At 37.0% G+C, this 24,630-nt stretch overlaps 1 protein-coding gene across 2 annotated transcripts in view; it reads left to right on the top strand.

The window, feature by feature from the left end:
- MICU2 (mitochondrial calcium uptake 2) overlaps window positions 1–24,630 on the top strand; it is a 173,143-nt gene that overhangs the window by 59,557 nt on the left and 88,956 nt on the right. For both annotated transcript variants that reach the window (XM_028104924.2, XM_028104932.2), the window contains exons 3-4: window positions 11,470–11,501; window positions 11,614–11,689. In XM_028104924.2, the coding sequence (XP_027960725.2) occupies window positions 11,470–11,501; window positions 11,614–11,689 (108 nt within the window). The remainder of the gene's footprint in view (window positions 1–11,469; window positions 11,502–11,613; window positions 11,690–24,630) is intronic.

Below are 24,630 nucleotides of genomic sequence, written 5' to 3'. Positions count from 1 at the left end.
CTGAAACTAATGTTACATTGTGTGTCAACTATAGTCATAGAAAAAAGAAGGGGGAGAAAAGATGTGGTCTATCTTTAGACCACAATGGAATATTACTCAGCCATTAAAAAAATGAAATCTTGTCATTTACAACAACACTGATGGACCTAGAGGGTATTAAGCTAAGTGAAAAAATGGACCTAGAGGGTATTAAGCTAAGTGAAAAAAGTCAGACAAAGACAAGTACAGTATGATTTCACTTATATGTGGAATCTAAAAACCAAAACTGATGGACAAACAAAACAGAAACAGACTCATAAATACAAAAAACAAGCTGGTGGTTGCCAAAGGGGAGGTGGGTTGTGGGATGGGTAAAAAGATGAGGGGGGATTAAGGGGTACACAGTTCCAGTTATCAAATAAATAGGCCAGGGGAATGTAAAGTACAGCGTAGGGAATATAATCAATAACATTGTAATAACTTTGTATGGTGATAGATGGTAGCTACACTTGTCATGGTGAGCATTTCATAATGTATGTTAAATGTTGAATCACTGTGTTGTATACCTGACACTAATATATTGTTTGCCAACTGTACTTCAGTTAAAAAACAAATAAGTAAATGAATGGACTGACCACTGGATTTGGCAACATGAGGGTTTATTGGTGACTTTCATAGGAACAGTTTTGGTGGAGTGGTGTGAAAAGGAAAGCCTAACTAGAGTCGTTTTTAATGGAAATGGGAAAAGAGAAAATGGAAGAAACAAAAAAGGACACTGAGGGGTTTGCCATAAAAGAGAGTTGAAGCAATAGATGGAAGTGGAATTGAGATCAAGAAAGGATTTTTTTAAGACAGGAGAAACAATTGTATATGTGTTGACAGATGAGAGAAAAAATGACAGTGCAGGAAAGAGAAAGAAGAATTTCTAGGACAAAGTCCTTGAGAAACCAAGAGAGGAAAGAGACTAATAACACAGTGGAAACTTGGCATTAGAAAAGACCTACTACATGGTGGGTGCTTGTAGAAGTTATGTTTCTATTTCTCAGTTAAGAATCCAGGTCAGGTCATCTGCTGAGAGTGAAGAAGGGGTATTGGAGTTTTGCCAAGTAGTCTTCTAAAATAGGTTTGATTGTAAAGATTGAGAAGTGTAATGATCACCAATAGCCTTATCATAATGCCAGTTGAGGTCATTACTTATAAATTTAAAATGAATCTAATCAGCTGACTGTGGTTACTTTTCTCCATGTTCAGCTGTACGGTGTTGGGGTGGAGAAGGCAGAGAGTTCGATCTAACAAGGGTTGGGGTCAGCCAAGAGCATATGACAAAGGGAAATAGAAGCAAGGGAATGATTATAATGGTTGACCATTGAAGCTCAGCCAGATGGGAAGTTACAACATAAGCAGCCAAGGAATAATGAAAAGATGGTGGTATCAAATAGATTGTGGGACCCAGTGGGATCAAGAGATGGTTGGAGTCAGCATACAAAGATGAGGAAAAAAAAAAAGTAGTAGTATTATGTATCATAGTTGATAGTACAGGTCCTGGAATAGCACAGAAACTGAGTTTGGATGCCGACTCTGCCATTTAGTAGTAGTGTGTCTGTGGGCAGTTATTTAAGCTCTTCAAGCCTAGATTTCTTCCTCAGTGAAATGGGAATGCTATTAGTACCTACCTCAGAGTGTAAAGATTCCATAAGGTAAGGTAATACACGTAGAGCACTGAGTTCCTGGCATATAGAGAGCTCTGAAATTTTAGCTACTTCATAAAATTGTTATTCTTCTTAGGGAAAATGCAAAAATATTGGCAGTTGTTATATCTGAATTCTCGAATTATGAGTGATTTTAGTTATTTCATTCTTTTCTATATCTTTTAAAGATTTTACAGTATTATTCCCAAAATTGCCCCCCCCCACAGTATTTTTAGTTGTATCTCAGCTTGAGTTTCAGTGGTTAAAAACTGAAAACCAAACATTAATAAATTTATGTAGCTTTGGAAAACCAAGTGTCTGGGCTGAGATAATAGAGTGATTTTTACCTTAAGAACTCTTTCTTAAGACAGAGAAAGCAGATGTTTGTAGCTCCTATTTATGCAGCTACACTTTATAATCGTTATTGGTAATAATATTTGAGGGAATACTCAGTGCTACCATTACCCCGTGAAAAATATCTGTTCCACCACTTGGACTTTGATTTTAGCTTAATTCTTGAAAAGTTTTTTCCCACAACCAGGAGCTCTTTTATAATATAAATCCCTTTAAGAATGGGGTGGCTCAGTCGTTAAGCATCTGCCTTCAGCTCAGGTCATGATCCCAGCGTCCTGGCATCGAGCCCCACATTGGGCTCCCTGCTCGGCAGGAAGCCTGCTTCTCCCTCTCCCACTCCCCCTGCTTGTGTTCCCTCTCTCGCTGTGTCTCTCTCTGTCAAATAAATAAATAAAATCTTTAAAAAAAAAAAATGAAGTCACAGCTTAACCCTCTATTACCAAAAGCCAAGTGCAAGTAAAAACAAGTCACAGAAGAGATGTCAGGGAGTGTTGGAAAAGAGGAGTAAGGCCATTAGAAAGTTACCACAGGAATTTTGCCCCATTCTGGTCCTGACTGTTCCATACGTATGTTGCATGCCTATATTTATACTTACAACATAGATTTTAAGCAAATAAGCCAAATTCAGTTTAACCTGTTGGCATTGACAGTTTACTCTGAAAAGTGTTGTAATTAGGATGACCATAGAAATTTATTATGGTGCATGTGCCAAAGTTGCTTATGTGAGTCCATGTCTTTGTGGATTTATCTTGGACTTTGGGAATTCCACAAATGAATCTTAACTTTTAAAATGGTTGCAGTTAAAATACAGAGTTCTTATCTTTGCCACTATTACAGCTGTTGATTTGGGGCTAGTCTCCAAGTCTCTCTGAGACTGTTTCCAGCTCTGTAAAATTAGGTATAATTTCATTCTTTCTAATTCTAATTCTTTCTAATCAAATGTGATAACAAAGAATTTCATAAACTTGTTTGATAGTAAATTCACCTGGAGCACTTGTTAAAAATCTCAAGTTCTGTTCTTGTCTCCCCTGATGATGTTGGTTCTGAAGGTTTGAGATAGAACCCTGGGATCAATCAGTAACACCCTCTCCCTCTCTCTGCCCTGCCTATCTTTGTTATATTCCTAATTTACTTTCTGTCTCTATGAATTTGCCTATTCTAGATAACACATGAGTGGAATCATATAGTATTTGTCCTTTGTGTCTGACTTCTTTCAGTTAGCATAATGTTCATTATGTTATAGTATTATGTTATAGTATATACTACTTCATTTTTTTAATGGCTGAATATATTCTCTTTCATGGATATGACATTCTTTTTTCATTCATCAGCTGATGGTTGTTTCTACTTTTTGGTTATTATAGATAACCAAACACTTCCCTGAACATTGATGTATAGGTTTTTTTGCGTGTACTAACGTTTTCACTTTTCTTGGGTGTATACCTAGGAGTAGAATACTAGGTCATATGGTAATTCTGTTTAACTTTTTGAGGAATTGCCAGACTATTTTCCACAGAGGCTGCACCATTTTTATATGAGGGTATGAGGGTTCTGCTTTCTCTACATCCTCCTCTAAACTTGTTATTTTCCAATTTTTGCTTTTTATTATAACCATCCTAGTGAGTGTAAAATGTTATCTTGTCGTTTTCATTTACATTTTCCTAAGGAATGATATTGAGCATCCAGTTGTGTGCATTTTGGTCACTTGAATGTCTTCTTTGGGAAAATGTCTTCATATTTTTTACCCACTTTTACTTGTCTTATTTAGCTTTTTAACGTTGAGTTGTAAGAGTTCTTTATAAATTCTGAATACTAGACCATTATCAGATAAATGACTTGCAGAAATGTTCTCCCATTCTCTATGTTATCTTTTCCCTTTTTTAATAGTCTGCTTTAATACACAAAAGTTTTTAATTTTGATGAAGTCCAATTTGTCCATTTTTTCCTTTTGTTGCTTGTGCTGTGGTGTCATACCAAAGAAACTGTAAACTAACAAGTTCATGAAGATTTTCACCTGTTTTAAAAGTTTTATAGTTTTAGTTCTCATATTTAGATCTATGATTCTCTTCAAGTTAATTTTGTATATAGTAAGAGGTAGGGGTCCAGATTCATTCTTTTGCATTTTGATATCCATCCAAGTTGTCCCAGTACCATTTGTTGAAAAGACTGTTTCCCTAAAGAAGTCTTTGCACCAGCTTCTTTCTTTTTCAGTGAAAAAACTGGGGATGATTTTACTGAAATATTTCATCATTGTTTTTTAAATGCTGTTGTGTGACAAAGAGTTCTATGTAGTTATTTCTGTAAGTTTTCTTAAAGAGACAATAGGGTTTAGGCTCAGTTACATCTCCCTACTAATAAAACCTACATTGTATTTTTTTAAGTTTTTTAATATATTTATTCATTTTTAAGTAATCTCTACACCCATCTGGGGCTTGAACTCATGACCCTAAGATTAAGAGTTGCATACTCTTCTGACTGGGCCAGCCAAACGCCCCCAAACTTACATTTTATTTTTTTTTAAAGATTTTATTTATTTATTTGAGAAAGAGAGGGAGGGAGAGCACAGACGGAGAGGGAGAAGCAACATGCGGCTCGATTCCAGGAGCCTGAGATCATGACCTGAGCCAAAGGCAGCCTCTTAACTGACTGAGCCACCCAGGCGCCCCAAAACTTAAATTTTAAGTAAACTTCTTAGTCTGTCTTATGCTTTTTAAATTGACCGTAGCTTATGCTTAGTTTCAGTTTATTAGTTGTGTCTGAAGTAGATTCCTCACAGTACAGTTGATCCTTGAACAATGCAGGAGTTAGGGGTGCCAACCCCTGATGTAGTAAAAAATACATATATAACTTTTGACTCCCCAGTAATTTAATTACTAATAGCCTTACTTGATAGCATAGTCGAATAACACATATTCTATATGTTATACATATTTTACACTGTATTCTTACGATAAAGTAGGCTAGAGAAAAAATGTTAAGATAATCATAAGAAAGAGAAAATACATTTACAGTACTATATGTATTTATTGAAAAAACCCATGTATAAGAGGACCCATGCAGTTCAAACCTGTGTACATTCATTGTTGGGGCACCTCTGAGACAGTGACCTGTCTCACATAGCCCATTGTGATTCCAAGATATTCCAGATTTCCTTTAGTTTTAAGTTTATGCTTCAAATTTCTTGTATTGAAATACCAGTCTTTGACAAGGATGTGGTGAAATTGGAATCCTCACATGTTACTTATGGGAATGTAACCTGGTACAGCCACTTTGAAAAACAATTCAGCATTTCCTCAAAATGTTAAACATAGAATTACCATATGACTCAGCATTTTTACTCCTAGGTGTGCCATCCAAGAGAAGTAAAAACATACCTCCACACAAAAATTTGCACATGAATGTTCATAGCAACATTATTCTCAATAGCCAAAAAACAGAAACAACCTAAATATCCACCAACAGATGAATGGATCAACAAAATACGGTAGATTCACACAATGAGATATTATCCAACTCTTTTAAAAAATGAAGTACTGATACATGCTACAACATGCATGAACCTTGAAAATATTATGCCAAATGAAAGAATCCAGTCACAAATGTGACTGTATGATTCCATTTATGTGAAATGTCCAGAATAGGCAGATCTATAATGACAAAGTAGATTCGCGGTTGCCTAGGAGTAGGAGAGGAGGAGTGACTGCTAATGGGTTTTCATTCTTTTTGGGGTGATAACATGTTCTGTAGTTAGATTGTGGTGATGATCATACAACTCTGTGAATATACGAAAAACTATTGAACTATACAGCTTAATGGATGGCTTTTATGGTATATGAAATATATCATAATAACATATATAATAATAAAGCTATACAAAATGCATGTATAAAAAAATACCAACTCTTGTACCCAGTTGAAAATATTGGTTTTAAAATTATACTTTAGGAAAAATAAATGGAGGCACTAAAATAATAAAAACATGACTATATACTTTTCTAATATCAGAGAACTTCTTGTGGGTCTAAGCAGTTATGTAAACCAAAACATTCATCTAGTGTAATTCTAATAAAAAAGTGAACTGATTTATAGGAGGTAGCTTTTTTAAATATAATTAAAAGTTTTAAAAGCACAGATTGATGATAAACTCATTTTCCAAAAAACATTTGCTGTGTTAGGCCTCCAAGGACTCACTAAGAAGTCTTATTCTCATTCCTCCAGTTAAACATGAAGTCAGTACCTGAGTAGACCAGGGCTGTAAGTATAATCTGCTCTCACAGCATTTGAACACTATACAAAAGTAACAAATTTTCCAATTGGTCATTCTACACCCTTAGACATTTCTACCCTGGCCTTTCTTAGAAATATACACATTCCTAAGATGGAGCCCAGTAAGGATTTCCTTAGTTGTCAAACTGCATCATGGCAAATAACTCAAGACTTACGTGTCCCCTGGCTCATCTCCAACCCATCCCCAACTGGGGAGTATGCATTTTCCTGTGTGAGAAGAACAGGTTTAAAACCCACAGGCACTGTTGGGCACTGGGATATAGTGGTGAATAAAACAGATATTGTTGTATTAGTAGAATTTACTATCTAGTACAAGAGTGGATAATAGATGGTCTTCAGTGTGGTAAAGTTTCAGTGGAAAGGTCAGTAAGGGCTGGAGTAATCAGGACTTAACAGAAGGTATGAGAAGAATGGATAGAATTCCCTTTGGTAAAGAACACAAGATCATATTGCACATGAGGTGATAAATCAGTTAAGGTGCTGTAGCAGATAGTATTTCCAAAAATGGCTGCAATACTATTTCTGGCCCTATATACTCTTCCACAGCTTTGCCAGCAAGAGGTGGAGCCTATGTCCCCTCCTCTTGAAACTTTGTAACTGCTTCAATTCACAAAACGTGAGTGGAAATGACAGTATGGCACTTTTGAGGCTAATTCCTAAAAGGCCTTATGGACATAAAGCCAGTTGCTAATATCATTTTTAATGGTGAAAGTTTGACTACTTTGCCCCCAAGATCAAGAACTAGGCAAGGCTCTCCATTCTTAACTTTTATATTCAACACTGTACTGGAAGTCCTAGCCAGTGCCAAAAGGCAAGGAAAAAAATGAGACCTATAGATTTAAAAGGAAGAGCTAAAGCTGTATTTGGTCAGAGACATGTTATCTATGTAGAAAATCCCAAAGCATCTACAAATAATAAAACTACTAAAATTAAGTGAATTATCAGGGTCAGGTTATTGCACATCTCTATATGAAAATCAGTTGTTTTTCTTTATACTAGCAATCTCTGATGCATCATGCTAAGTTTCTTACACTTTCTCCTACATGTTCTAGCAAACTATCTGATCACCTACTTAAAGGGAAAATAGAAGTCTTTAAATAGCAATTACCTCAGCTTCCTGCCACCAAAACTACCACTCGCCCTCTCCCTCATCACAATAGAAGTGACTGACAGGCCCTACTCTGTGTTCCTAGTGTTCCAACTCTCCCTGTCTCAGTACTGCACATGCTGTTCACATAATGCTTTTAACCCCACTTCTCTGAGCTAATTCATGCTAATCCTTCAGATTTTCACTTCAGCATCTCTTATTTGAAGCTCTCCCTATCTTCCCCTCTCGCCATTATTTAGTTTCTTAGCTGCTGTATTTCCCCCTTTATATCAGCTCTTAAACTGTAACTAATTTGTTGTGTATAATGTTGTTCTTAATTATTTCACAGTACTTGAGGTTGCAAAAAAAAAACAGTCACTTGTTTTCCCTTCAAAAATAATTTAAATGTATTTGAAGAGCAGTTTAGCAAAGTGGACAAGTAGGCCACTTTCAAACATTTTAGGAGATCACTATTTGTCTCCTTCTAGAAGAAATACCAACCAGAGGATATCTCTTGCTCTATTTAAATATTCCAGCAGAAATAAGCAAGCCACATGCTTTGTTGAAGGAAAATAGCACCATTTAATTTGCCCTCCTTTTTTTGCCTTCAGTTATCATTTTTATTAGTGATATTAGGAAGTTTGTTTTGCTAATGTGTCATTTTCTCCTTCAGTTTCCATAATAGCTGTGACTGAATTCAAGCAAGTATTGGAGTAACTAGCTCTGTCTTACACAAATTCTAACTAGCTCTGTCTCATTCTAATTCTAACACTGATGCCAAGTTGTTCCATATATTCATGCAAAAGATATAAAATGATGTCATTGTCTCTTTAATTGTTACGTATCAAAGTTCACTTACCTACAGCAAAATGAAATTGAATTACATACCATTAATAATTTTTTATAGTTACAATCATCAAATAACTATATTTTAGCTAGGGGTAAAGATTTATTTGACCTGTAACAATACTTAATATGTATTAATGCAGTTTTATTTATTTTAAGTATTAAAATGGCTGGTTGCCTATAAAAAGATGTGCTTGTTCCTGATTTTTACTTCAGAAATCCTCTGTAAACAGTGAAAGCCACATGGTGGAATCTCTACAAGAGGTGGAGACCTTTAAAAACATTCTACTTCCTGAGCCAGAATTCCACTGTAGTGCTTCATAGATCTTCAAGATCTGTGCCTTCCCCTGCCAAGAAAAACCACAATGTATTTTCCATTCTTCATGCTCATACAGTAAAACATTACAGCCTCAACGCTAGCTCTATCTTTTTGCTGTTAAGTTCTTTCCCCCATTCTGTTATTTCCGTTTATGAGTACACAAATATATATGAAATAGCTATGCATATAAAAAGACTGGGTTTTTTATGTGTGTGAAAATAGAAATAACCAAAGGAAGAAAAGCAGGAGTTTTCCCCTCCCTCCAAAAAACCCAGACAGTCCAAACAAACACACACAAAAAATTTAGATTATGTACAGTTGGTTTCCATTCTTAAATAGAAAAATATGGCAAAACTATTTGGGTATATTTAATATGTCCTGATGTTGTAATTGCTGTCAGAGGAACAAAGGTCGTGGCTCATCATACCACAGATCAGACCATGACCTCTTACTTTGATTTGTGGTCTCTTTGGTACAGTGCATGAACAAGTGGTATACAAGTAGGCACATCTGGGTGAGACATTCCCTACCCTGGTGTTCTGGGTTTGAAACACTACAACCCCTTCTCTTACTCAAGGAAAAGTTTGTTAACTTAGGGGAAACAAGTGAAATTAGACGTTCACCCCTGGTAACAGTGACTTTTTTTTTTAATCTAAAAATTTTATATAAGAAAATGACCTCTTTTTGTCAGCTAAAGTAATTTCTTTGTCACTTTCTAATTATTGATTCCATTTTGAAAAAAATATTTTTTACAAGAGAAGCTCACTAGGTACACAGTTTCTCCATTTTTGATAATAAATACATATTCAGGTACCAAGCAGAACTTGTAATCAACATGAAATAACCAGTGCTTATCATTCAGTTCTGTGAAGTTTCCTGAAGTGTTGAGAGTGGTTCCCAATAACTACTTTAAGGGAACTGACACCTGTTTTTGAAAAATCTGGATGAGAAGAAAAATCCTCCAGTGCCCATATTATGACCACATTCCTCTTGCCCATCAGTCAGTCTTATTTGTTTTATTTATAAAATGAGGATAATAAATTATTAGCCACTTAAAGGCAAGGATCTGAATAATAAGGCATTCTGGAATCTTTTCTAATTTTTATTCAGTTATTCAACAGATATTTAAATGCCAAGCACTGGGCTACATAAAAGGAAGGACAGATAATGGAATCTACCTCAATAGGGTTTTACAATTTCATTCTTACATGTGATTCTTGTGTTATATTATCAATTAATTCATGACTTTATTATTGCATTTTATTCATATAGTATTGAATTTTACTGGCTTAAGTATTTGGCATCAAGACTTCTAGCTGCAGGGAAGCAAATGCTACCTTCTTTCCTCACTCAGTTTCAAGTAGAAGGATTTTTTTAAGCACAAAGATTTTTAGAAGACCAAAAAGAAATCTAGATATGAAGCAAATATAAGACCCTTAGAAATAATCTTACTACTTAGAAACCATTCATATTGTCACCTTCAAGATGTCAATTATTACTTCCTAGAATACTTTTTTCAGTTGGGTACAAGGGTTAATCTCTTTGGGGAGTAACCTTAATTGTCTAAAAATAAAAGTACCTCTGGTAATAAATAATTTGAACATGACATGAAGAAAAGCAATAAAAGGTATGTGAATCATGATCAACTTCTTTATATATATATATATATATATATATATATATATATAGAATATACAAAGGTAGATAAAATACATCTATTACATAGTTTTCTGGGGTTTGTTATTACCATCGTATTACCACATATTTCTGTATACACATTCACATAAACCCTTAGGTTTGTAATTTAAATGATAACTTTTGTCTATTTGATCTAAGGATATATTAGCACCTAACATTAGAATCTAGGGTTCTTTATCATTGGGTGACACATAGTTTAAAATTATCCCAAAATAGTAACACCTAAGTTTATAAACATCGTTACAGATGTTTCTAAAAATGACATAGTCATATTCGCAACTACTGTTTTCATTAATAATGCAAAACTAAAATCTTGACAGTTTATTAACAGCAAATGATAGAATTTGTCCCCAGTAGATTTAATGTCCAAATTCAACATCCTAAAGTATCGAAAAGGCATTATCTAAAAGTATTCATTTTTTTTTTAACCTGTCCCCTGAACTTGCAGAGACCGTGTAATGGTACTGAAGGAACTTTATAGATGAGATAATCTTGAGAGCAGAAAGGGAAGTTTGTGATGCATATGGCTTATATAAGAAACAATGTAAAACATTTTTCGGTATTCTAGATGTGTAAATGATGTGAGGCTATAATCAGAATAAGCCTCAACAAAAGAAGCAACTGATTGTTTTAGAATTATAGTAGATAAAAGGAAAATGATGCAGGCAATAAAGAGGATGGCTAAACACCTGAAAGAATTATAAATCTCTGTTATCCAATAGGAAATTATTAAAAATAACTTTAGAATGTATAGTCATGTTGGCTAGACTTTTAAATTTGCTTAGAGAGCTGTAAACTAACGAGAACTTCTCAGGGTTGAAAAAGGTAGCTTTCTAAAAGATGAATGTGTATTCTTTTAATCAGTGAAAGCAAAAAGATTTTTTAGATCATTTGACAACAATTTATTTATGATGCAGAATTTATTTATGATGCAGACAACTAAGAGAAGTCAAAAATGGTGATAAGATTTTATATATCTGAAATAGGGTGAGTGAAATTGATAAGTAGGTTTTATAAAAACCCATAGTGTCTTTGTGCTTAGAATTCTCTGGCTCTTAATTTTGGTTTAAAGATATTAGCAAAATTGCCAAGGCTTTATTTTCTTATAAATATTTAGTTGTTTGTTTTGTCTTTTAAATGATTTTCTTTCTTTGTGGAAGTTGAATTTTACCAAGGAATATGAGTAATAAATAGTTTCTTCTTTGCTGTAGGTAAAACTTCAGTGAAGAAGCTGACAAAAAAGGTAAGCAGTATGTGGGGGAGAGAGTTCTTTCTTCCTTTCTTTTTGTTTTTTTGGTGACATAGAAAATGAACTTTTATAAGTTAAATTTAAAGATTTTAATGTGTATTCAAAGGATATCGAGGATATACTGGCAGGAATCCAACCAGCTCGTTGTGGATCAACCTTTTTTGGAGACCTTGGCGATAAAGGTAATTTTGATTTGTTAAATTTGTTTACTTGTTTTATTTAACCAGGGTATTGTTAAGGAATTGTTTTGAGGTCTGCAACCATATAGTAGAGAATATACAGTAGAGAACCAATGCAGAAAATGTTTTAATGCCATGTTCTTTAATAGATGTTTTTAAATCATAATAAAATACTCATTAAGTAAGAAATAACTTTCTCAAATTCTCTGAGAGATTACAATTTAATTATTAAAACATCTATTTTAATTAAAGCCTGGGGAGGAGGAATGTGGCAAGAGAAGACCTCAGAGAGATCCAGAGGAACACCAACATTTAAGGGAGTAGAAGAGGAAGCAGTGCTCATGGAAGAGACTAGGGCAGAGTGATCAGAGAAGTGGAGGAGAATCAGGAGAATGCTATCACAAAAGCCAAGAGGAGAAAGTGTTAGGGAAAGAGAAAATTGAGTTCAGGCCACTTGAGAGACATAGATGTGAGCAAAGGGATTTAAAGGTCAGTAGCTGAGGGCAGACACAAAAGGCCAGGGGAATGTTGGTTAATGTTAGATGAAGAGACTTGAGCACACTTCTTATCGATGAGAGGGAGAGATATATAATACAATATAATTATTATATATATATATCATATACCAAATATATAGTATATAAAATATAAAGGAAGTATGAATGGGACAGAATCCTGGAAAAAGAGAAGGGATTGTCTTCACAGCAAAAATGGAAGGATCAGCATTCCACAGGATGCATAGCTTTTTAAGTAGGAAAGGATGAACAGGTGGGTATTTATTTATTTTTTTATCTATCTTTTTTTTTTAACATATAATGTATTATTTGTTTCAAGGGTACAGGTCTGTGATTCACCAGTCTTACACAATTCACAGCGCTCACCATAGTACATACCCTTCCCAATGTCCATCACCCAGCCACCCCATCCCTCCCACCTCCCTCCACTCCAGCAACCCTCAGTTTGTTTCCTGATATTAAGAGTCTCTTATGGTTTGTATCCCTCTCTGGTTTCATCTTATTTCATTTTTCCCTCCCATCCCCTATGATCCTCTGTCTTGTTTCTCAAATTCCTCATATCAGTGAGATTATATGATACTTGTCTTTCTCTGATTGACTTATTTCGCTTAGCATAATATCCTCAGGTTCCATCCACATCATTGCAAAGGGCAAAGACATTTGAGAACAGGTGAGTATTTATAATGCAGGTATTTGCAAATCTAGTAGCAAGAGGTAGAAGCAGGTTGTTCTGGATAGCTTTGATTTTCTTTATAAAATAGGATGTATGGAGAAAGAAGGTTGGAAACAGCTTCTGTGATAAGGAAAGAGACCAGACCAGAGAAACATAGAGTTCTAGGAAGCTCTTAAGAGATCAGAAGATAGTGTAGATCATGAAAGAAAAATCACCAGTCAGTGCAATTGTGTGATGATCATCCTGCAGGCTAAATGTAGGAATAGAAACATTGGGCAGTTGTACTGGATTTAGGATTTTGCTTAGCATATGGGTGGAAGAAGAGTCACAGACTAGGGAGTTAAGGCTATTGAGGGCAAGAGAGGTTTTAAGCAATGAGCCATGAAATCTAAGCAAGATAATAGAGAAGAAAATAGAATAGTAAAAGTAAAAGGGAGATGAAAAGAAGAAAGTGGGACAGTCAAGAGAGAGCTGCCAGTGGGTTGAAGAACAGGTGTAGTAGGAGTCCAAGAGCAGAAAAGAACTTGCGGTCAGAAAGCGTTTAGATTTGCAGTTTGAGATGAAGCGGTTCCAGCTGATTTCAGGGCTCCAGGTGTGGTCCTGGAATTAGATGGCTAAAGCAGAAGTAGGTTGCATAGTTAACATAGTGCAAGTTCTCAAGGATCTGAGAGCTAGGGTATTGTCAGAAAGACAGTGAACCAGGTACAAAAGTCTTTAGTGACTGAAAGATGAGGAAAGGGAACTTTGGTAGATGACCACTAAGAAGAAAAATAAAAGGTGGCCTGGCTGGATGGCATTAGCCTCAAAGACATGGAGATTTTTATAAGAGGTTAGAAGAGTAAAGGTCTGGAATTAGCATTGAAGTAGAAAAAAATGAATAACCTCCATTTCAGAAGTCTGCAGAGGTACCAGTACTCTTAGTAGAGAGATCCAGGTTTGGGATAAGGCAAGACTACACATACAATGAATAGGTTAAAGATGTGTACTGTGGAAAGAGAATTTCAGAGAGTGTGGTAGGAAAGCTTGGGTAGAAGTAGAGGAGTGGGAGGTCAGTTGAGCCAGGAAAGATGAAGAAAGACCAGCATGCAGATGTATAAACAAAGAGGATAGATACCATTTTGGAAAGGGAGATGAGGCTGCTAACGATGGTAGGACATAAGCCAGAGAGGTACACAGAGCCTAAATCATATATCCCTTTACAGGACATATTTAAGAGTTTAGATCTTATCCTAAGAAGAGTGGATTGCCATTGAAAAGTAAGAAAGTGACGAATCAGATTAGAACAATCACTCTAGCAGCTGGGTGGTGAACGGATTGAGGAGAGAGCAAAAGAAACAATTAGGAGATTGCATTAACAGCAAGGGGTTATACGCTGGAAAAGAAGTAGTGGAAATGGAGAGAAGAGTATAGATTTGATAGGTAGTTCGGTTATAGAATTGGTGGGACTTAATGATTGATTGGGTATGAGAGGGGAGGAAGAAAAAGGAATCATGTATGGTGCCCAAGTTTCTGGTTTGATCAGCAAGGTGAATGTGCCATTCACCAAGATAACATAGATCATAGGGAAAGGAATAAGTAGAGGGGAGAGAAGGGCAGGGAATGAGTTCAGTTTAGGACCTACTGAGTTCAGATTTAAGAATTGTCAGCCATCTAGGGGCACCTGGGCGGCTCAGTCAGTTGGGCTCAGGTCATGATCCCCGGGTCCTGGGTTTGAGCCCCACGTCAGGCTTCCTGCTCAGTGGGGAGTCTGCTTCTCCCTCTCTCTCTGCCCCTGCTCATGCTTGCTCTCTCTCTCAAATAAATAAAATCTTAAAAAAAAAAAAAAGAATTGTCAGCCATCTAAATGGCACTTGAAGCCACAGTTGCAGATGCAACAATGTAAGAAGCACTGAGGAGAAAAGAGGCCCTGAGATAAAACAGCTCATTTTAAAGAACACACAGAAGAAGAGAGAGGGGCCCTCCCTGAGAAGGAATGGTCAGTTAGGGACTCACCCAGAGGAGTGACCTCCCCAGTGCTTTGCTGTAAGTGCTTCCAAAACAAATGCACATAATCAATAACAATTTTAATGGCGACAAATACTTAGTGAAGGCTTCCTATGTATCAGATACTGTACCAAGCCTCTTACATGTATTACTACATTTAATCCTCACAACATACCTTTGAAGAAGCTACCTTCATTTCATACCCACATTTTATAGCTGGGTTAACTGAAGCACAAAGGGGTTAAGTAACCTGCCCAAAGTCATATACAGGTAGTAAAAGCAATTTACAAATAGCATTTAGCGGAAGAAGAGTTAAAATGGCAGAGTAGTAGCAGGATCCTATGTTTGCCTTGTCCCTTGAACACAGCTAGATAAATATCAAATCACTCTGAACACCCAAGGAATCAATCTGAGGACCGAGAGAACAAACTGCACAAACTAGAGGGAGAAAAGAGGCCACATAGTGGAAGGTAGGAGGTGCGGAGACATGATTTGGGGGAGAAAAGAATAGCGGATGCTACAGAGGGGAGGGAGCCCTGATCGTGGAGGGAGGTGGAAGAGAGAATGCACACACAAGAGCAAACAGGAAATGTGCAGGGGATTGCACAAGAAAAATGCTTCCCCACCGCCATTCACTGGGAAAATGAGAGGGGCTGATTATTACAAGTTTTTACAAGCAGTGCAACTCAAAGACTGAAGTTTTAGAAGTCCATTGAGCTTGGCAAGCATATTGGTGCTCCTGTGAAGAAAGAGGGCCAGAGGCCCAGGACCAGTGTGGTTTGAGGATCCCCTGGGTCACACTGGGAGAGACAGTTCCCCTTCTGCTCTAGTGGAAATAGGATCTAGCCTCTTTTAACAAGCAGACCAAAACACACCTAATTAAAACTTGCTACACACTGGACAAGGTCCAAATTCTCCCCACAGTAGGCAAGGAGAAACTGCACAGGACTGACCTGAGGGAAAGAGCAGCCAAAACAAAAGCAGAGTGCACACAGCATACACCAGAGACACTTCCCAAAATGGACAGTATATGACCTCTTCTTAATATAGTCATTACTCTCAGGAGCAGAGACTATCACAGGCTTTCCTAACACACAGAAGACAGAGACCTAGACAAAAATGCCAAGATGGAGGAATTCATCCCAAAAGAAAGAACAAGAAAAGGTCACAGCCAGGGATCTAATTGAAACAGATCTAAGTAAGATGCCTGAACCAGAATTTAAAACAACAATCATAAGGATACTAGCTGGGCTTGGTAAAAGCATAGAAGACACCAGGGACTCCCTTACTACAGAGATAAAAGACCTAAAAACTAGTCAGGTCAAAATAAAAAATGCTATAACTGAGATGCAAAACCCAACTGGATGTAATGACCACAAAGGTGAAAGAAGCAGAAGAATGAGTAAGTGATATAGAAGGTAAAATTATGGAAAATAATGAAGCTGAAAAGAAGAGGGAAAGAAAAATAATGAATCACGAATGTAGACGTAGGGAGCTCAACGACTCCATAAAGCATAATAATATTTGTACCATAGGAGTCCCAGAAGAAGGTGCAGAAGGTTTATTTGAGGAAATTATTTTGAAAACTTCCCTAATCTGGGGAAGAAAACAGACGTCCAAATCCAAGAGGCACAGAGAACCCCCATCAAAATTAACAAAAGCAGACCAACACCAAGATGTATCTTAGTAAAATTTGTAAAATACAGAGATAAGGAAAACATCCTGAGAGCAGCAAAAGAAAAGAAATCCCTGATTTACAAAACAAGACAAATAAGGTTAGCAGCAAACCTATCCACAGAAACTTGGCAGGCCATTGGCGCCTGGGTGGTTCAGTTGGTTAAGTGTCTGCCTTTGGCTCAGGTCATAATCCCAAGATCCTGAGATCAAGCCCGTCAGGCTCCCTGCTCAGTGGGGAGTCTGATTCTCCCTGTCGCCCTGCCCTTCCCCCCATTTGTGCACGTGAGTGCGCCCTCTCTCTCTCTCTTTCTCTTTCAAATAAATAAAATCTTTAAAAAAACAAAACTGGTTAGGCCAGAAGGGAGTGACATGATATATTAAACATGTTGGATGGGAAAAATATATAGCCAAGAATATTTTATCCAACAAGTCTGTCATTCAGAATAGAAGGAGAGATGGTTTCCCAAACAAACAAAAACTAAAGGAGTTCATGACCACTAAACCAGCCCTGCAAGAAATATTAAAGGGGACTCGTAAAGTGGGAAAGAAAGACCAAAAGCAACAAAGACTAGAAAGGAACAGAGAAAATCTCCAGAACCGATTTTACAGGTAATAACAGTGGCACTAAATTCATATCTATCAATAATCACTCTGAATTTAAATGGACTAAATACTTCAATCAAAAGACACATGGTGACAGAATGAATCAAAAAAACAAAACCCGTCTATACACTGCCTTCAAGAGACTCACTTCAGACCTAAAGACACCTATAGACTGAAAGTGAACAGATGGAGAAACACTTATGCTAATGGACGTCAAATGAAAGCAGGAATAGGTGGGGAGGAGCAAGATGGCGGAGGAGTAGGAGACCTAAATTTCATCTGGTCCCAGGAATTCAGCTAGATAGGGATCAAACCATTCTGAACACCTATGAACTCAACAGGAGAGCAAAGAAAAGAATAGTAGCCACTCTGAACAGAAAAGCGACCACTTTCTAGAAGGTTCTTCTGATTTGTTTAGTGTATATTTTTCTGGGGTCGTTGGTACCCTGTTACCATTTTGTTCTCTCATTCCTCTATTCTCCTCTGGACAAAATGACAAGACGGGAAAAATCACCTCAAAAAAAGAACAAAAGGCAGTACCAACTGCCAGGGACCTACTCAATACAGACATCAGTAAGATGTCAGAACTACTAGAGTTCAGAATGACAATTATAAAGATACTAGCTGGGCTTGAAAAAAGCATGGAAGATATTAGAGAAACCCTTTCTGGAGAAATAAAAGAACTAAAATCTAACCAAGTCGAAATCAAAAAGGCCATTAATGACGTGCAATCAAAAATGGTGGCTCTATTTGAGGCAGAAGAGAGAATTAGCGATATAGAAGACCAAATGATGGAAAATAAAGAAGCTGAGAAAAAGAGAGATAAACAACTACTGGATTACGAGGGCAGAATTCGAGAGATAAGTGATACCATAAGACGAAACAATATCAGAATAATTGGGATCCCAGAAGAAGAAGAAAGAGAGGGGCAGAAGGTATATTGGAGCAAATTATAGCAGAGAACTTCCCTAATTTGGGGAAGGAAACGGGCATCAAAATCCAGGAGGCACAGAGAACCCCCCTCAAAATCAATAAAAATAGGTCAACACCCTGACATCTAATAGTAAAACTTACGAGTCTCAGAGACAAAGAGAAAATCCTGAAAGCAGCTTAGGACAAGAGACCTGTAACCTACAATGGTAGAAACATTACATCGGCAACAGACCTATCCAGAGACCTGACAGGCCAGAAAGCACTGGCATGATATCTTCAGAGCACTAAATGAGAAAAATATGCAGCCAAGAATACTATATCCAGCTAGGCTGTCATTGAAAATAGAAGGAGAGAGAAAAAGCTTCCAGGACAAACAAAAACTAAAGGAATTTGTAAACACAAAACCAGCCCTATAAGAAATATTGGAAGGGGCCGTCTAAGCAAAGAGAGCATAAAAGTAACATAGACCAGAAAGGAACACAGACCATATACAGTCACAGTCACCTTACAGGCAATACAATGGCACTAAATTCATACCTTTCAATAGTTACCCTGAATGTAAATGGGCTAAATGCCCCAATCAAAAGACAAAGGGTATCAGATTGGATAAAAAAACAAGACCCATCAATATGCTGTCTGCAGGAGACTCATTTTAGACCCAAAGACACATCCAGATTGAAAGTGAGGGGGTGGAAAACCATTTACCATGCTAATGGACACCAAAAGAAAGCTGGGGTGGCAATCCTTATATCAGACAAATTAGATTTTAAACCAAAGACTAATAAGAGATGAGGAAGGACACTCTATACTACTTAAAGGGAATATCCAACAAGAAGATCTAGCAGTTGTAAATATCTATGCCCCTAACATGGGAGCAGCCAATTATATAAGCCAATTAATAACAAAAGCAAAGAAACACATCGACAACAATACAGTAATAGTGGGGGACATTAACACCGCCCTCACTGAAATGGACAGATCATCTAAACAAAAGATCAACAAGGAAATAAAGACTTTAAATGACACACTGGACCAGATGGACTTCACAGATATATTCAGAACATTCCATCCCAAAGCAACAGAATACACATTCTTCTCTAGTACCCATGGAACATTCTCCAGAATAGATCACATCCTAGGTCAAAATCAGGTCTCAACCAGTACCAAAAGATTGGGATCATTCCCTGCATATTTTCAGACCACAGTGCTTTGAAACTAGAACTCAATCGCAAGAGGGAAGTCAGAAAGAACTCAAAGACATGGAGGCTACAGAGCATCCTACTAAAGAATGAATGGATCAACCAGGAAATTAAAGAAGAATTTAAAAAATTCATGGAAACCAATGAAAATGAAAACACAACTGTTCAAAATCTTTGGGAGGCAGCAAAGGCAGTCCTAAGAGGAAAGTAAATAGCAATACAAACCTTTCTCAAGAAACAAGAAAGGTCTCAAATACACAACCTAACCCTACACCTAAAGGAGCTGGAGAAAGAACAGCAAATAAAGCCTAAACCAAGCAGGAGAAGAGAAATAATAAAGATCAGAGCAGAAATCAATGAAATAGAAACCAAAAGAACAGTAGAACAGATCAATGAAACTAGAAGCTGGTTCTTTGAAAGAATTAATAAGCTTGATAAACCCCTGGCCAGACTTATCAAAAAGAAAAGAGAAATGACCCAAATCAACAAAATCATGAATGAAAGAGGAGAGATCACAACCAACACCAAAGAAATACAAACAATTATAAGAACATTATGAGCAGCTCTATGCCAGCAAATTAGATAATCTGGAAGAAATGGATGCATTCCTAGAGATGTATAAACTACCAAAACGGAACCAGGAAGAAATAGAAAACCTGAACAGACCTATAACCACTAAGGAAATTGAAGCAGTTATCAAATATCTCCCAACAAACAAAAGCCCAGGGCCAGATGGCTTCCCAGGGGAATTCTACCAAACATTTAAAGAATTAATACCTATTCTTTTGAAACTGTCCCAAAAAACAGAAATGGCAGGAAAACTTCCAAAACCGTTTTATGAGGCCACCATTACCTTGATCCCAAAACCAAAGACCCCATCAAAAAGGAGAATTATGGACCAATATCCCTGATGAACATGGATGCAAAAATTCTCACCAAAATACTAGCCAGTAGGATCCACCAGTACATTAAAAGGATTATTCACCACATCTAATTGGGATTTATCCCTGGACTGCAAGGTTGGTTCAACATCTGCAAATCAATCAATGTGATACAATACATTAATAAAACAAAGAACAAGAACCATATGATCCTCTCAATAGATGCAGAGAAAGCATTTGACAAAGTACAGCATCCTTTCTTGATCAAAACTCTTCAGAGTATAGGGATAGAGGGTACATACCTCAATATCATAAAAGCTATCTATGAAAAACCCACAGCGAATATCATTCTCAAGGGGAAAAACTGAGAGCTTTCCCCTTAAGGTCAGGAACACGGCAGGGGTGTCCACTATCGCCACTGCTATTAACATAGTATCAGAAGTCCTAGCTGCAGCAGTCAGACAACAAAAAGAAATAAAAGGCATCCGAATCGGCAAAGAAGTCATACTCTCACTCTTTGCAGATGATGTGATACTTTATGTGGAAAACCCAAAAGATTCCACCCCAAAACTGCTAGAACTCCTACAGGAATTCAGTAAAGGGGCAGGATATAAAATCAATGCACAGAAATCAGTGGCATTCCTATACACCAACAAAAAGACATAAGAAAGAGAAATTAAGGAGTTGATCCCATTTACAGTTGCACCCAAAACCATAAGATACCTAGGAATAAATCTAACCAAAGAGGCAAAGAATCTGTACTCAGAAAACTATAAGATCCTTATGAAAGAAGTTGAGGAAGACACAAAGAAATGGAAAAACAACCCATGCTCATAGATTGGAAGAACAGATACTGTGAAGATGTCAATGCTACCTAGAGCAATCTACACATTTAATGCAATCCCTATCAAAATACCATCAACTTTTTTCAAAGAAATGGAACAAATAATCCTAAAATTTGTATGGAACCATAAAAGACCCCGAATAGCCAAAGGAATGTTGAAAAAGAAAAGCAAAGCTGGTGGCATCACAATTCCAGACTTCAAGCTCTATTACAAAGCTGTAATCATCAAGACAGTATGGTACTGGCACAAAAAGAGACACATAGATCAATGGAACAGAATATAGAGCCCGGAAATGGACCCTCAACTCTGTGGTCAACTCATCTTTGACAAAGCAGGAAAGAATGTCCAATGGAAAAAAAACAGTCGCTTCAACAAATGGTGTTGGGAAAATTGGACAGCCACATGGAGAAGAATGAAACTGGACCATTTCCTTACACCACACACAAAAATAGACTCAAAATGGTTGAAAGACCTAAATGTGAGACAGGAGTCCATCAAAATCCTAATGGTGAACACAGGCAGCAACCTCTTCAACCTCAGCCGCAGCAACTTCTTCCTAGAAACATCACCAAAGGCAATGGAAGCAAGGGCAAAAACGAACTATTGGGACTTCATCAAGATAAGAAGCTTTTGCACAGCAAAGGAAACAGTCAACAAAACCAAAAGCCAACAGAATGGGGAAGATATTTGCAAATGACATATCAGATAAAGGGCTAGTATCCAAAATCTATAAAAACTTACAAAATCAACACCCAAAGAACAAATAATCCAGTTAAGAAATGGACAGAAGACATGAACAGACGTTTCTGCAAAGACATCCAAATGGCCAACAGACACATGAAAAAGTGCTCAACATCACTTGGCATCAGGGAAATCCAAATCAAAACCTCAATGAGATACCACTTGACACAATGGCTAATATTAAGTCAGGAAACAACAGATGTTGGGGAGAATGCGGAGAAAGGGGAACCCTTCTACACTGTTGGTGGGAATGCAAGCTGGTGCAGCCACTCTGGAAAACAGTATGGAGGTTCCTCAAAAAGTTGAAAATAGAGCTACCTTACGACCCAGCAATTGCACTAACTGGGTATATGCCCCAAAGATAAAATATAGGGATCCAAAGGGGCACATGCACCCCAGTGTTTATAGCAGCAATGTCCATAATAGCTGAACTATGGAAAGAGCCCAGACGTCCATCGACAGATGAATGGATAAAGAAGATGTGGTGTATATATATTATATATATATATATATAATATATATATACACACACAGACACACACACACACACATAAAATGGAATATTTTGCTGCCATCAAAAAAACGAAATCTTGCCATTTGCAACGACATGGATGGAACTGGAGGGTATTATGCTGAGTGAAATAAGTCAATCAGAGAAAGATGTGTATCATATGATCTCACTGATAGGAGGAATTCTTAATCTCAGGAAACAAACTGAGGGTTGCTGGAGTGGTGGGTGTGAGAGGGATGGGGTGGCTGGGTGATAGACATTGGGGAGGGTATATGCTATGGTGAGTGCTGTCAATTGTGTAAGACTGTTGAATCACAGACCTGTACCTCTGAAACAATACATTATATGTTAAAAAAAAGAATATAGTAGGAAGGGAAAAATGAAGGGGGGGAAATCAGAGGGGAGACGAACCATGACAGACTATGGGTCTGAGAAACAAAGTGAGCGTTCTAGAGGGGTGGGGGGCGGGGGAATGGGTTAACCTGGTGATGGGTATTAAAGAGGGCACGTACTGAATGGAGCACTGAATGAATCATGGAACACTACATCAAAAACTAATGATGTAATGTATGGTGATTAACATAACATAATAAAATTTTTTTAAAAAGCTGGAATAGCTATCCTTATATCAGACAAACTAGATTTTTTATTTAAGTTTTTATTTATTTATTTGACAGGGAGAGACATAGTGAGAGAGGGAACACAAGCAGGGGTAGTGGGAGAGGAAGAAGCAGGCTTCCCGCCGAGCAGGGAGCCTGATGCAGGGCTCAATCCCAGGACCCTGGGATCATGACCTGAGCCGAAGGCAGACACTTAACGACTGAGCCACCCCGGCTCCCCAGACAAACTAGATTTTAAACCAAAGGTTGTAACAAGAGATGCGGGGCACACTATCCTAATAAAAGCCTCCATCCAACAAGAACATCTAACAATTTTAAATATTTATGCCCCTGACTTGGGAGATATAAATCAATTAAGAATAAACATAAAGAAACTCATTGATAATAATACAATAACAGTAGGGAACTTTAACATCCCACTTCCTGCAATGAACAGATCATCTAAGCAGATAATCAACAAGAAAACGGTGGCTTTGAACCACACACTGGACCAGATAGACTTAACAGGTACATTCAGAACATTTCATCCTAAAGCAGCAGAATACACATTCTTTTCAAGTACACATGGGACATTCTGCAGAATCGATCACAGAGTAGGTCACAAATCAAGCCTTAACAAACACAAAAAGACTGAGATCATACCATGTGTATTTTCTGACCACAACCCTTATGAAACTTAAAATCAAGCACAAGAAAAAATTTGGAAAGACCACAGATAAATGGAGGTTAAAAAACATCCTACAAAAAATGAATGGATTAACCAGGAAATTAAAGAAGAAATTTAAAAAATACATGGAAGCAAATGAAAATGAAAACACAACAGTCCAAAACTTTTGGGATGCAGCAAAAGCAATCATAAGAGGGAAGTATATAACAATACAGGCCTACCTCAAGAAGCAAAAAAAAAAAAAGGTCTCAAATACACAACTTAATCTTAACACCTAGAAGAGCTAGAAAAGGAACAGCAAATAAAGCCTAAAGCCAGCAGAAGGGAAATAATAAAAATTAGAGCAGAAATAAATGATACAGAAAGAAACAACAACAAAACCAGTAAAACAGATCAATGAAACTAGGAGCTGATTCTTTGAAAGAAGTAATAAACTTAATAAACCCCTAGGGAGACTTATCAAAAAGAAAAGAGAAAGGACCCAAATAAATAGAATCATGAATGAAAGAGAGGAGCTCACTACCAACACCACAGAAATACAAACAATTATAAAAGAATATTATGAAAAGTTACATGCCAGCAAATTGGGCAATCTGAAAGAAATGGATAAATTCCTAGAAACATATAAACTACCAAAACAGGAAGAAATAGAAAATTTGAGCATACCTGTAACTAGCAAAGAAATTGAGTCAGTAATCAAAAATCTCCCAATAAACAAAAGTCCAGGGCCAGGTGGCTTCCCAGGGAAATTCTACCAAACATTTAAAGAAGAGTTAATACCTATTTTTCTAAAACTATTCCAAAAATGGAAGGAAAACTTTCAAACTCATTTTCTTAGGCCAGCATTACCTTGATTCCAAAATCAAAGATCCCACTAAAAAGGAGAATTACAGGCCAATATCCCTGATGAACATTGATGCAAAAATTCTCAACAAGATACTAAATAATAGGATCCAACAGTACATTAAAAGGATTATTCACCATGATCAAGTGGGATTTATTCCTTGGCTGCAAGGGTCGTTTAATATTTGTAAATCAGTCAACCTGCTACACACTACATTAATAATTTTTAAAAAGGATAAGAACCATATGATCC

The sequence above is a fragment of the Eumetopias jubatus genome, unplaced genomic scaffold, assembly GCF_037043125.1.
Source record: "Eumetopias jubatus isolate StellerSeaLion01/CBP00866 unplaced genomic scaffold, mEumJub1_p1.0 scaffold_3, whole genome shotgun sequence".
Lineage (NCBI taxonomy): Eukaryota > Metazoa > Chordata > Mammalia > Carnivora > Otariidae > Eumetopias > Eumetopias jubatus.
This window is presented reverse-complemented; position numbering and strand designations above follow the sequence as displayed.